At 47.9% G+C, this 14,994-nt stretch overlaps 1 protein-coding gene across 1 annotated transcript in view; it reads right to left on the bottom strand.

Annotated features, from left to right (window-relative positions):
• SRPX2 (sushi repeat containing protein X-linked 2) overlaps positions 1–11,794 on the bottom strand; it is a 36,426-nt gene extending 24,632 nt beyond the window's left edge. Inside the window, exons 1-2 of the mRNA XM_051967781.1 lie at positions 11,659–11,794; positions 9,610–9,801 (exon numbers count right to left, since the gene is read on the bottom strand). Of these exons, the coding sequence (XP_051823741.1) occupies positions 9,610–9,691 (82 nt within the window). The 5' untranslated portion in view covers positions 9,692–9,801; positions 11,659–11,794. The remainder of the gene's footprint in view (positions 1–9,609; positions 9,802–11,658) is intronic.
• Positions 11,795–14,994: the final 3,200 nt, after the last annotated feature.

Here is a 14,994-nt window from a genome sequence, read left to right as displayed (position 1 = left end):
CCTCAAGGAGCTCCCAGTCTAGGACAAGATGTAAACATGAAGAAATAGGACATATGGAGGATAAATTGGAGCTAATCTCAGAAGGAAGGCATTAACATTCAGGGAAAGACTTTTTTTGGTAGAAAGTGGAATTTTCTTTGAGACTTGAAGAAAGCCAGGGAAGCCAGCTGGTAGAAGTAGGGAGTGAGAGTATTCCCAGCATGAGGCACAATCGGTGAAAAGGCAGTGTTGGGAGATAAAGCAACAGCAAAGGGCTCAGTGTCATTGGATCCTAGAGAACATGTCGGGGTCAAAGATATAAGAAGACTGGAAAGGTCAGAAGGAGCCTAATTATTATTTTTTAAATTTTAAGCTATTTTTTTATTAAGGCTTTTTATTTTCAAAACATATGCACGGATAATTTTTCTACATTGACCCTTGTATAGCTTTGTGTTCCAAATTTTCCCCTCCTTCCCTCCACCACTCCCCTAGATGGTAAACAATCCAATATATGTTAGACATGCTAAAATATATGTTAAAGCCATTATGTGTAAACGATATTTATACGGTGCTTTTGCTGCACCAGAAAAACAGATCAAAAAGGAAAGAAAATGAATAAGAAACAAAATGCAAACAGCAACAAAAAGAGTGAGAGTTATGTGATGATCCACACTCAGTGCCCACACAGCCCTCTCTCTGGGTGTAGATGGCTCTCTTTATCACAAGACCATTACAACTGGTCGGAATCACCTCATTGTTGATGCAAGTCATGTCCATCAGAATTGATTGTCGTATAGTCTTCTTGTTGCTGTGTACGATGATCTCCTGGTGCTGCCCATCTCCCTCAGCATCAGTTCATGTAAGTCTCTCCAGGCCTCTCTGAAATCATGCTGCTTATTGTTTTTTATAGAGCAATAATATTCTATAACATTCATATACCATAACTAATTCAGCCATTCTCCAACTGATGGGTAGCCACTTAGTTTCCAGTTTCTGGCCACTATGAAAAGGGCTGCCACAAACATTTTTGCACATGTGGGTCCTTTTCCCAGAAGGAGCTTAATTATGAAGGGATTTAAAAACCACCAGGAGAATTTTATATTTCATCATGGAAGTAACAGAAAACCACTGGAGTTTACTGACATGTTCAAACCAGTGCTTTAGGAGGATTTCTTGGACAGTTTAGTGGAGGATGGAGTGAGAAGAGATCTGAGGCAAGGACTTCAGTCTTCAAGCCATTACAACAGTCTAGGTGATGTGAACCCCAAAGTGGTACTTTGACAGTAAAATCAACAGGACTTTGGAATAGAGCAACATCTGCAACGATCAGTATTCCGCTCGAGTACTATCGTATAGACGAGTGACGTTCAGCAGAGAATTTGAGCCCAAGATTGGTAGGAAGAGCGATCCTGCAGCTCTAGAGGTGTGAGTTGCCCCTCTTCATGTTTGCTTCTTACTGCGTGTTTAGTAAATGCCTTCGCTTTGAACTGATTGTATCCTCTGACAGACTATTCCAAGGTAAACATACTAGTAGGGGCTTGTATATCATAATAATATACCATAATAATGATATTTTAAGAGTATAAATTCATGTATTACCTTGAATTTGGTATAGTTGTCTTCCAGGAGACAATGTGATAGGACCAATATCTACCAGAGTGCCCCCAAATAGATATTAGGCTAGTTTTTTCCTAAAAGGTCACAAGGCTGTCTTGGACCATACTAGTCCCTGGGTCTTCCTCTTTTTTATTTTTGTATTGGTATCAACTTGACTTCCAAATTACCAAAGGGTATGAAAAAGCCAACCCACAAAGAGTTTGGATCCCTGCTGACCATAAATAGTTCTAGAAGGAAGGAGAAGTAGCATCAAGTGCATCTGTATCCTTGTTGAGTATCCTTTCTTTGCTATGGATAAATAAGTTTTCTTTTGCTAACTTTTCAATGACCTATGGGTACCTCATATGATCCAATATAAAATCTGAACTAATAAGGGCCCCCTTATAGGGCGTGAAATAGTTCAGAGGAGCCCTATGCTAGGAGAATGCTTCTAGGAAATATGTGGTCTTCTTTGAAAATATATCCACCGTATCCACTGAGGATCACTTCCCTTTGTTTCTGGTCGGTCCAACGCTGTATATATCCACTATGTCATGCTGCCATCTTAACAGTCAATGGGCCCACCCAAAATGACTTACAAAGTGCATAAAAGTTGGAGTGAAACTACCATGACCCTCAAGTACAACTACAGCTAGGGGCAGCTAGGTAGTCAGGAAGACCAAAGTTCAAATGTGGCTTCAGCCACTTAGTAGCTGGGTGCCTTTGGTCACGTCTCAGTTTTCATATCTGGAAAACAGGGATAATAATAGTGCCTACCTCCAGAGTTATTGTTATGATCAAATGAGATAATACTTGTAAAACTGCACCTGCACATCGTAGGTGTCATATCGTTTGAGGTCGGGAATTAACGCTAAGGTCATGAGTTTGATCCCCATATGAATCACCAAATGTTGAGGTTGGGAAGGGGATCCTAAAAGTTTGGGGTCACAGACCGGTGTTTCAAGATGTCTCCAAAGAATTTGCAGGCTTGAACCCATTTCCTAGTCAAGGGGCCGAGTTTATTGTAATTGTAACGCCAATTGAGGTAGGTTGAATGCCAAAAGAAACGAGCAAAGTCCTAAGAGAGATGCGACCCCTTTATCCAGCTTTCTCTCCTTGACGTGCTAATTCTAGAGCCCAGAGGGGTGGTCTCCAGAATTTGGGTATCACTGACCCATAGATTATCTGACAGTTGGCAATGACCTGAGGAGCGGTCTGTTCACTATTGTCTTAGGCATCTGATCTGTGGGACGGTCTTGAGGCCAGAAGCTATCTGACTGAGGAGTGGTCTGTTCAGAATTTGACAGATGGGGCATGGGAGTTTCCTGAGGCAGACTCCGAAGCCAGAAGATTTAGGATCTACTGACTTATTGTTAAAACAGAAGCCCCCCTAAAATCAGGGGACTGCAAAATCATGTTATATCATTTTGAATGTTAGCTGTTATTGGATTAAAGGGCAGCTAGGTGGTACAGTGGATATAGCCCTGGGTCTGGAGTCAAGGAGTATCATCTTCCCGGGTTCAAGTCCAGCCCCCAGTTTCCTCATCTGTCAAATGACCTGGAGAAGGAAACACAAACCACTCCATTATCTTTGCCAAGAAAACCCCACAATGGGATCGCGAAGAGTTAAGTATGACTGAAAAATAATCAAACAACATTGTAGTTGTAGTTGTTACTATCATTGCAAAATCTTCTTTATGGAAATCAATGGAGACTTGGATCCTTGGAAGGTTGTTTACTCAATAATTCTTAGGGTTTGATAGTAGCAGAGGCAAGAAGCTGAGAGGACTTCAGACTGGGAGGAGCCGGGATGAGGGTCAGGAGACAGAGGGCCTGTTTTCAAGCTTCAGCTCTGTGAGTTTGGGCCTCACTTATCTCCTCTGTAGTAAAATGGGGATCCCCCATCTCCACATTGGGCAGTACGCTCCACCTTGGACAGTTCTCGCCATGGGAATTTTCCTCATCTCTAACCCAAATCTGCCCCAGTTTCTCCTCCTTGCTCCTAGGCCTGCCTTCAGGGCCAAAGAACTGTACACAAACTAAATCCTGAAGGAAAGCAGGGATTCTGAGAGGTAGATGTGAGGAAGGAGAGCATGCCAGAGATGGAAGACAACTTGGGCAAAGCTAAAGAGGTAGGAGATGGAACAGGAGTTTAGGGGAGAGTGAGGGAGCCGGTATACTAATCAGGGAAACCTTTAGCGGAGGGCGTTAAATGCCAAGCTGAGGAGAAAGTAGGAGCCATTGAAGGTTCTTGAGTAGGAATGACATGGTCCAACTTTAGGAAGATTTTCCCCTGCCTGGGGAAGGATGGATGGGAGAAGGGAAAGGCTACGGTCATAGGGCAGGAGAGGGACGACCCAGGGCCCGAACTAGTGCCCGTGAGAGCAGAGAGGAGGGGATAAGCACGAGAGATGCCGAGGAGAGCCAGTGGGGCGAGGGGCAGGGAACGATGTGGGCCAGCCTGGGTGGTACGGTCTGGATTTCAGCCTGGCTTCAGACACCAGCTGCGTGATCGGAGGCCAGTCGTTTCGCCTTTGCTCGCTTTTCTTTCTCCATCTGTAAAGTCAGGGGAGTGATAGCAGCCTCCCCCCCACACCCCCGTGGGGTTATAAAACTCAAAGGCGATCCTGTTCATAAGTGCGAGCTAGGCCAGGGGTGCCACCCGCCATCCCTCTGGGTGGCGCGGGCCACGATGGAAGCCAGCCCAGCAGCATTCCGGCAGACTAAACAGTAGGTTTCTCCAGACTGCTCAGTTAGCTGCAGGAAATCGGTCTTGAATTAGTGTTAATTGGGAAACAACTTGGTTGTTTCCTGAGCAGAGTTCCAGGAAGCCTGCCTTCCAGCCCCAGCTCTCCAGCCCCCACCCCTTCTGGCTTGGGAGCCAGGCAGCCGGCCAGGGAAGGGTCAGAAAAGAATTCCCAGCTTCCCGGAGAGGCTGTCTTTCCAGGCCGAGAGCTGGCCTCCAGGAGCAGATGGAATCTTCTAGAAGGAGGGCCACAGGCCTGCATAAACAAGGCCTGCCTCACTCTGGTTTCCCGCTAGGGGCCGGGCTGCCCCCCCCCCCTTGCTGCGGGGTGGGGCCCAGGGTCCAGCCCTGAAGCCACTCCAGTTCCCCAAGTCCAAGGCAGGGGGCAAACCAGTTCAGCTTGGAAAACAGGCGCAAGAATCCAACTGAAAGCCACCATTGTGAAATCCCGACCTCACTGGGCTTCCTTCATTTCAGAATTTCCCTTGGTCTCTCTGCCTCTAGGTCTCCCCCGGCCCGTCGGTTTTCGGCTCCTTCTCCCTCTCCCTTTCCCCCTTCTCCCTCACTCTTCCCTCTCTTACAGCCTCGGCTCAGGGCCCAGCCCGCACTTGGGTTTGGGGATTGGCCTTTAATGCTCCGAGCTCCTGGCAAACAAAAGGCCAGATGTTGGGGAGGCCCTAAGTCTTGCCTTCACCATCCCATAGTGGAGGAATTCCCCTCAGGGGGAGCCCTTGTTCACCCTCTCTTCCCCCATCAAGGTAAGGCTGGTCCCCAGTCCAGGCTTCCCTCTGTGAAGGAGCTATAAAGGGAAGGAAAAGGAAGAAAGAGGGAGGGCTGGCGGCCTTGTGAGCGTGGCCCAGCAGGGATGATCCCCAACTTCCTCGTTATAGGTCCCGTCGCTGGGCAACCTGGGATCAAAGACCACCAGGTACTCGACAGCATTCCATAATTACAGGGGACTATCCAATAAATGATTACAGGCTTCCCTGGCCTGGGTGGGGGGAGGCAAGGGACAGGAATGGGGTCCAGGCTGCTTTTCCCAGCCCACCCTCCAACAAGCCTAAAGTGGGCTAAGAAAACCTTCCACTTAATGGGGACAGATAAGAATTTGAAAGGAGACTAGGATGAGGCCAGAGAGCTGGAAAGGGGGGCTCCCTTTCCAAGGCTGTTCTCTGGCTTGGGATTTGGCCTGAAGATAAGTAGCCTTTCCCTCCCCCCCATCCCTCCCCACCCGGGCAGCAAAGGCGCACTCCACACAAGAATGTAGCTACTAAGAACGGCTTGTCCAACGTCCTCAGGAGCTCCAAGGCAATACTGGGCTTGGGCCAGGAGCTGGACACCTGTAAGAGACCCTGGAGCACCTTGTTTTTCCCTACGTTTATAAAAAAAAGGTGGAAACCACCTAGAGGGGGCCAGTCACTTGTCCAAAGAACCACAGGTAGAGAGTGGACTAGCGTGAGCTGGGATTTGAACCCAGCTCGGGTGACCCCACTCTTTCCCCAGTGTCTCTGCCTATAAGACTCACAAAGCACTGGACCTAGCTAATCTGGGATTCTCAGCAGTCCTGGATTTTATAGGCATTATTATTTTCATTCTATAGGGGAGGAAACTGAGATAGACAGCGATTGACTTGCTCAGGGTCACACAGCCAACACGCATCAGAGTTAGAATTCCAACTCAAGGCTGGCCTGACTGGTAGCACAAATATTATCAGACGACAACATGAGGCTTGAGAGGCCGGAGCAGGGGGATAGGGATTCGAATCTAAGGAATAGCCGACCATTGTGGAGAGCCAACGTGGAGAGCCATTGAGATTCATTGAGGAGAGTCACTGAGGAGAGCCACTGAGGAAAGTCATTGAGGAGAGCCATTGAGGAGAGCCACTGAGGAGAGCCATTGTGCTTCCTGCCCCTTCTGCTGAATTTTGTATATATGTACCCAAGGCTTTTTTTCAGAGTCCTTGATTCAGTCCAGGACTGTGCACTCACCCCTGCATCAGTCCCCACCTAACTCCCCTTCTCCTCTGCCTCCCATTATGGGCCAGGAGGGGAGGGAACGAAGTCACCGCATTGAGCTAAATTTGTTGTTTGAGGGGGAGAAGTGAGTACTTCTCAGGAGGTTGTAGTGAAGGAGGCTCCAGGGCCAAGCAGGATGGGAGGTGGGCCGGCTAGCTGGGTGGAGGGGCAAGCATTGGCTTCTGGGCAGGAGCTTTGTCCCTGGTGATGGAGAGGCTCCTTGCAATGATGTCCCCTGGGGGGATTCAGGTACTGCGGTGTGAAGCAGTCCCCCAGCAGCCTGGAGGAGTACCTAGCTCTTTGGAAAATTCTAAGTCCCAGGCCTAAAGGAAAAGGGAAAGGACCTGGCTGAGTCTGGGGGTCCTGCTGGGGCTTTCGCCTCCTAGTTCTCTGCCTGTGCTCTTTAGGCCAGCAGGTGGACAGCCTGGCACACTGCAATGAGATCTCTGTGCATAGACAAAGATTGCTGGTTCTGATCCTGGTTCGGTCACAGATCGCCTGGGTGATCTTGGACAAATAATTTCACTTTCACTGGGCCTCAGTTTCCTTTTCTATAAAATGAGAGGATTAGACTGGTTGACTTTGAAGGCACCTCCTGGCCCTAAGTCTGTGACCCCAGAGCTCCTCTAGGTCAGGCCTGAGCGTGGCTAGAAGCCGTGCCTGTGTCCTGCCCACCTCCCCCTGGCACCCCTAACCAGAGCCAGGGGGAGCCAAGGAGAGGGAGGGGCAGCAGCTTGCGAATCCGTTGGAGCGCTGGATGCAGCTGTCCCAGACAAATAGAGGCTCCTGCCAAAGACCTCCACCAGAGGCTCAGGGTGTGTGGAAAAGTTTAGCATGTGTGCAGCTGCCTGAGCAGTGGCGGGGCTGCTGGATCCCGCCACAGGGGAGCAGTTGTTGTTCCCTCTTCTCTGGCTTTTTTCCAGCGTTCATCACTCAGGTCCAGCTCCTTCTGCACCACCCCCGTCTGCTCTCCCTAACCCCAGCCCTCACGAGGGCAGGCATCGAAAGCCACAAAGTACTTTGAGAGTGTGGCCTGTGCTGGCTGGACCCCATCCAAAGCCTCAGTCTGCCCAACTCATTAGTTCTCTCCCCCCAGACCACTCCTTCCTTTCAACCATCTCCCTTCTGACAAGCAGCTTCTCCTTCAGCTTCCAAATAAGAAGGTTGGGGAGCTCAGGAAGCCAGTCGCCACCATCCCCTTCTTACAGGGTTCAGAGGTCATTCCTCACTATAGAGGTGGGGAAATTCCTGTGGAGAAAAAGGAGCTAGCCCCTGCCATCCTACTGTCCTCTGAAGCGATGTGGTAGAATGGGACAGGAGAAATAAGGAAGTCTTTTAGAGGGATGTAGGGAAAGAGTGATTCTGGTTTATGCTGGGAGACCTCTCTCCATCTTCTTTCTGACTCTTTTCACATGGCCACAGTGATACCGTTGTTTACATTGGGTAGCATGCCCTTCATTTTGCTCCAAACCCACAGACATTTACTTAAGCACCTTTTGTATGAGGGAAAGGAAGGCAGACAAAAATAGAAGAGTCCCTGCCCTCAAAACTTTCCAGTCTGTAGTTGGAGGATGTGAGTATAGTGTGAGGACGCAGGTGCGAATGTTGCTAACGTAGGCCCTTCCTTCTCTGGGAGCTTGCATGTGAGCCGAGTGCAGAAACAGACTAGTGGTGCTAAGAGGCAGAGATGAGGAGAGACTCCCTGTCTTCTCCCCGGGTCCCTGTAGCCTTCTCACCCTGGCGGATCCCTCTGAGGCTGCGGTTCCCTCCTGTTTTGATTCCTTTTTGAGGAAATGGCCAGGACAGTCATGCTTCCCCCACCAGCCCCAGCTCTACCTCTTCAGGACCTTCTCCTCCTTCCCACCCTCTACTGTTCAGCTCTTTGTCTGCCTTATCTTCTCTCATCAGAATGTAAGCTCGCAGAGGCCAGAAACTATCTTCCTTTTTGCTTGGATGTATATTCTTATTGCTTAGCACAGTGCCTAGCACGTGCTAACTAAATGCTTGCTCTGTCTCTATCTATCTATCTATCTATCTATCTATCTATCTATCTATCTACTCATCCATCTATCCATCATCTGTCTATCTATCATCTATCTATACACACACCTCTACCTGTCTATCCATCTAACTAATCCATCTATATGTTCTATCTATCATCTATCTATCTCATCCATCCATCCATCTATCCATCTATTTAATCCATCCATCTGTTCTATACATCCATCGATCTCATCCATGTATCTGTCTATATATCTATCCATCTATCTATCTGTTTACCCACCTCTCTATCAATCATCTATCTATCTATCTATCTATCTGCCTCTCCATCTAGCTAATCCATCCATGTAACTATTCATCTATTTAATCCATCCTTCTCTTCTATCTCATCTATCCATCTATCTAATCTATCCATCTGTTCTTCTATCCATCTATTACATCTATCTATCTATCTATCATCCATCCATCCATTTATCTATTTATCTATCTAATACATCCATCTATCCATCCATCTCTCCATCTGTTTGTCTATTTATTCATGTATCTAATCTATCCATCCATCCATCCATCCAGCTGTCTATCCATCCATTTATCCATCTATCTATCCATCCATCCAGCTGTCTATCCATCCATCTATCCATCCAGCCATCCAGCCAGCTATCTAACTAATCATCTCTCTAATTTCTCTAACTCTGGAGAGCATTTTAGCCTTGGGCACAGTCCAGGCACACGGTACAGGAGATGGAATGCTGAGATCAGAGCAATTTGAGTGGCGTATAGAGAGCTCATATTAGAAAAGGCCTTTCTGGATTCTGAGCAGGTGGAGAGTTGAGAGACTTCTTAAGTTCCAAGGGTCTTGAAGGGTTATCTACCCCAACCCTCAGTCTCTATAAAGAATTTTTATTTTCAAAGATACATGTTCCACGCTTTGCCTCAGTCTTCTGTTTCTCACTGTCAAGAATAGTCCAGGAACATCAGAGGAGGTTCGATGCCCTCATTTTCCAGATGAGAGGATGGAGGCCAATGACATAAAGTGGCTCTCTCAGGATCATACAGCGAGTACATGGCAAAAGTCAGATTTGAACCCCGAGTCTCTGGCTTCAAATCTAGCGCTCTCTTAAGTGCACCCAACCTCACGCATCCCTGCATTTTAGTGGCACTCCCTTTTGGTTCCACCGACTTTCTCTTCTCTTTTTCTGTTCTCTGCCCTCCCTAACAGCACCAGCACTACAACAAGAATAGTCCCAACAGTAAGCAGCTTCTACAACTCACCTCCATACCAGGTGGGGCTCACGACTTGGGTGAGGAATAGTAGGAGAAAGGGAGCTCCTGTTAGGGCCAGCTGCACAGTCATCCTTGCCTCGGACCCTTGAGACACAGGCTTGGTGGCTTGTGACCCAGAGCGCTGGGTTCCCAAGGGTGACAGACTGCCAAGGGCCAGGGGAAGAAGCTTCAGGGGAAACTCTGTGAGGAAAACAAAGAGAGAGAGAGAGCCCTTTCTGCTCAGGGATGGTGCTTCACTTCACTTCTTCACTCTTGTCTGCAGGACCAAGGACAATAGGAGAGCGGTACTTAGCACGTGTCTTTTGTCTGCATGGGTGACAGGTTTTCACCTGGCTGTAGTCATCACCCTTCCTCTCCATAACTCATTGGTTGTCAGGACAAACTAGGGAGAGAAGGTGCAGATGTCACTGGACATGTGCTTGAGATGGATAAACTGAGGCCCAGAGCTTGAAGTCAGAGCCAGAGACAGAAGGGGTCCTTCCCAGTCACAAGCTCTCGCTATGAGATCACTATTTCCTAACAGGCAGTTTGGGAAGAGAGGTGGCTCCGTAGCTTCACCTTCCCCATCCTGAGAGGGGCCGCCGTCCTGTTCTAGCCCCAGCTTTGGGGCTTTGTGCTGGCAGGCGAGGCCATGGGGTAAGGCTGCCCCTGGAAGAGCTTGGCAAATGTAGGAGAATGACTAGATGAGCAGGCCCCCAGCTGCTGCTGCTTCCTTCTCCCTGTCTTCCTGCTGCTGGGATGTGCTTTGGGAACCCCAGGAGAAACAAAAAGGAATAGAGAAGTGTGGCCTTGACAGTGCTACCCAAGAGATCCCAGAAGCCATTGCGAGGTACCCAGAAAATCTTCAGGCCCTTTGAACCCCTCTGGGAAAGCCAACAGACCTGGGACCATAGAAACCACAAGGTTAGAGATGGAAGGGACCTCAGGGGCCATCTAGAACCCCTGCTCCATTTTACAGGTGAGAAAACCAAGTCCTAGAGAGCTTAGGCATCTCACCCTCGAGCACACAAGTAGAAAGTGGCAAAGGTGAGAATGGAACATGGTTCCTTTGACTCTGATTCCCCTCGCTCCTTCCACTGGGTCCCACGTCTCGGTCTGAAAGCCATCGTCTCTCAGTGCTTACTTTGGGAGCACTGGCTCTCTGGCCCTGGCTGTCTCTGTGGCTCTGGCTGTCTTCTTCCATTTTATACAAAGAGGGGAATCAGAGCAGATGGAAAGGGGAGAGAAGAGAAGAAAAGGGGAGAGAAATGGGGAAGATGGAGGAGAAAGGAGAGAACAAGGAGAGGGGAAGGATAGAAACAGAAAAATAGTAAGAAAGGAGGAAATTGAAGTGGAGAAAGACAGTCAAAGACACAGATACACAGACAGACTCAAGGTAGAGATAAAAAGAGGCAGAGACACAGAGACAAAGAGAGAGAGAGACAAAGAGACAGATCAAAGACAGAGACAAAGACAGAAAGACAAACAGCCTGATAGAGGCAGAGACAGAGAAACAGAGACAAAGCCAGAGAGAGATAGAGACAGAGAGAGAGCCAGCCAGCCAAATAGAAGCAAACACAGAGACAAAAGACTGAGAGAAAGAGAGACAGAGACAGAGAGAGACACAGACAAAGACAGAAGGGCAGAAAGACAGAAAGAGAGATCAAGACTGAGATAGAGACCGAGAGACAGAGGCAAAGACAGAGAGATACAGAGACAAAGGGACAGACAGAAACAGAGAGACACAGACAGAAAGACAGACAGAGAGAGACAGAGATCCCGGGATAGCCCCAAGTTAGCCTGGCTTGTGAGGTCAGGCTTTCTGATCCCTTTTCTTTTAAGGCAGTAGTTTTGTCTTTCAAGGCTCTCCCCCAGCTTGCAGATCCAGGCCCCCCTACCTTGTGTGTCCCCTGAGGAGAAGGGGGGGTAGGGCACAGGCCCCTTGTCCCAGGAGGCTGAGCCTGCGCTCTCCCCGCCCTGCTAACAAAGGCTCAGTCCCGGCTCTTCCCCCCCTGCCTCCAGCCGGGGGTGGGGGAGCACAGAGAAGACAGCCCTTACCTCTCCGGGGTCTTTCTTGTCGCCTCTTCCTGCAGGGGAAACTTTTTGCTTTACTTTTAACATTCCTAAAAGCAGCAGCTCCTGCTCCCGGCCTGAACACTGTCCAGATGTTAGCCTGGCCGCATCTGCCAGAAGTTCCCTTAAAGCTATACTGTCCCCAGAGCTCTGCCTGTTCTCCCCCGCAGAGGAGAACAGAGGTGGAGACAAAGATGTGGAGGCTGAAGGCCAAGGGGAGGAGTGGTGGTCACTGGCCTCCAGCCGGCAGTGATAGTCATGAGTGTGGCTCATGGGCCCCCAGAGCCAAGCTGGGAGGTGTGAGGCTCTTCTGAGTCAGGAACTAAGCATGAAGGCAACTGAAAAAGGGGCCAGAAGGGCCAGCTTCTGCCATTCCCTGGGGAGCGGGCCCAGCCCAGAGTCCTAGGGCATGTGCTGCCCACTGCCCCACTGAGCGCTTAACTGCTCCAGCCTCTGGTCCCACATGAGATTTCCTTGGAGACACTTGTGCTCCTTGAATGAGGAGCAGTGACATCTCCTTTAGCAGAAAGAAGGGACAGAAGGCATTTCCAAGAGAGAGGATTTGGTTATTTATCGAGCTGGACCATATATGTGAAGGTGCAACCCTCCTCCCCCCAACCAGTCCCCTAAAAGTATTCTCAAAGGCTCTTTGGGTCACCGTGGCTCACCAGCCCTAAGTCAGTGTTTTTCACCTTAATTCTGGTTGGCAGCTAGATGCTAAAGTGAACTGATCTCACATAATTATTTATCGGTATGACTATGGACAAGTCACTTAACATCTTGGTATCTCAGATTTTCCAGCTGTAAAATGGGGAGAATGAAAGCCTTTACCTCTCAGGGTTATCGTGAGGATCAGTTTTACTAATATGTGAAGTGAAAATGCTTTATAAGTGTTATTTAAAAAAAATTCAAAGCAGAGGCATTTAGCTAAATAAAATCAAGATAAAACAAAAGTAAAAAACAATTCTAAACACGCAGGAACACATTGTCCCTCAGAGTCCTTTCCGCTAGTGGGAGAGGGGACGCTAGAGGCTCATGCAGCTCCCACTCCCGGTGTTGCCTCCTAACTAGAGCACTTTATATCCTCTGACACCGAAAGGCGCTTCTCCACGAAGCTGCCGGCAGCATCTGCTCGGTCACTTTCCTCAGTGTGTTGCCACTGAACAGCCCCTGCAACCTTCTGCTTCTCTGTTGCGTTGCTACCGGGGTGCTTCTTCCCTGCCTGGGAGGTGAGGAGTCTTTTTTTGAGCCGTAACCTTTGGGGCTATTTCACTTCTTTTGTGAGTAAGACCCATGTCATACCCAGCCAGCAGCAGAGGCCCTTGGGTAATCTGTTCCCTCCAACCCCCTCCCCAACCTTTTTTCCCTAAACCACAGATAGTTCTTACTTTATGTAAATTTGTATTATGGGACTTTAGGTAAAGGATTTTGAAAGAAATCTGCAGTCCAAAAAACCCAAAAAACCAAACCACCAGCTGTTAACTTTGCTGTATCGTACTGGGTGCTCTGTCTTTGTTCTTCCCCTTTCATTCAGCACTTCCTTAGCCTCCCACCCAGCCACCAATCCCCCCAAATCAAAACCAAAACACCCACTCCTAGAAAAATCCACCAAAAACCCTCCTTCAAGTGAGAGCAGAAGAAGGACTCCCAGAGAGACCACTGCCATTACCACCGCAGCTCTGCTACATCCGAGAGGTGGCTTGTCCTGAGACTCCCAACCAGTCTTTACATGTTCCTTTTCTTGCTCTCCCTTCTCTGTCCCCTGCCTCTGAGTATTCTTGAACCATGTGCCATCTGCAGCACAGGATGACTCCTACCTTCCTCCCTCCCTCCCTCCCTTTCCCTCTGGCAAATTCCCATTATGTAAAAATCATTTGACCCAGTGGTGTGTAGAATGGTCCCCTTGTGGAAAGTAAGAATAGTCTGTAGTTTAGTTCCCGCTGTGGGAACTTTTGTAGGCTCACTCCATATTTGAATTGGAGGGAGCTAATTCCTTTTGGCTCCTGTCATTTTGCTAGCTTCAGGGCCGGTGGACTACTAGGAGGCTTCCTTTAGCCACGCTGGAGAGGTGGAGTAGAGCTGGTGACCTTTCTTCCTAGCAGTCTCCAAATTGGGCCAAAGAGAAGCACAAAATCAAGGGCGGGGGCAGGGGGGCACATCCAGGCTGGAGGGGGGGGATCAGGGAAGACTTCATGGAAGAGGTGACATTTGAACTAAGGATGATTTCAATCAGCAGAGATGGGGATGGCGGAAAGAGAGATCCATGGATAAAACCAGGAAAAAAGTCTAGGCTGCACGAGGGCACTATCAAGTGATTCTTGTATTCCCTTTGCCTAGAAGAGCATCTTGCTCAGATAATTGTATAAATTTGTATGCATATAATGGATTTAACATATAGTTCTACCATCTACTTGCCATCTAGGGGAAGGGCCAGGGGAAGGGGAGAAGAATTTGGAACACAAAGTTTGGCAAGGGTTAATGTCAAAGAATTAGCCATGCATGTGTTTTGAAAATGAAAAACTTTAATAAAAAAAGTATCTTGCTCTTAGTAGATATTGAACAGATGTTGAATTAAGTTGTAGGACAGGCCTATGAAGGGAAGCAAAGTAAGGCAGACCATTGCGGCCTAGCAGGAAGTGTGTCTGACCTGGAATAATGGGGAAATAGCTTGAGATGGTTGTCAAAATCTAGATTTGCTAAAACTAAAAGAACATTTTGCCCCCTGTTCTTTCTTCCTGTCCAAAAGAAGAAGAAATTTAGCTTAGTTGGGCATGACTTGTTTTAGATGAAGCCATGCTAGAGTTTAAAAAATTAAATATTTCATTAGAAATATAACATTGAACTGTATGAGAATATATTCTGATGGAAGTGGATTTCTTTGACAAAGAGAAGATCTAACTCAGTTTCAATTGATCAAGGATGGACAGAAGCAGCTACACCCAAAGAAGGAACACTGGGAAATGAATGTACTGTTTGCATTTTAGTTTTTCTTCCCGGGTTATTTTTACCTTCTGAATCCAATTCTTCCTGTGCAACAAGAGAACTGTTTGGTTCTGCATGCATATATTGTATCTAGGATATTCTGTGACATAGTTAACATGTAAAGGACTGCTTGCCATCTCGGGGAAGGGGTGGAGGGAGGCAGGAGAAAAATCGGAACAGGAGTAAATGTAAGGGATAATGCTCTAAAAAATTACCCTGGCATGGGTTCTGTCAATAAAAAGTTATTAAATAAAATAAAGTAGAAAGTGCTAAAAAAAAAAAAAAAGAAGAAGAAGAAATATAACATTGAGCATCGATTAAATCAAATAAATATACATA

Source organism: Antechinus flavipes, chromosome X (genome assembly GCF_016432865.1).
Source record: "Antechinus flavipes isolate AdamAnt ecotype Samford, QLD, Australia chromosome X, AdamAnt_v2, whole genome shotgun sequence".
Lineage (NCBI taxonomy): Eukaryota > Metazoa > Chordata > Mammalia > Dasyuromorphia > Dasyuridae > Antechinus > Antechinus flavipes.
Note: the sequence above shows the minus strand (reverse complement) of the source record. Positions and strands in the feature narration are given on the sequence as shown.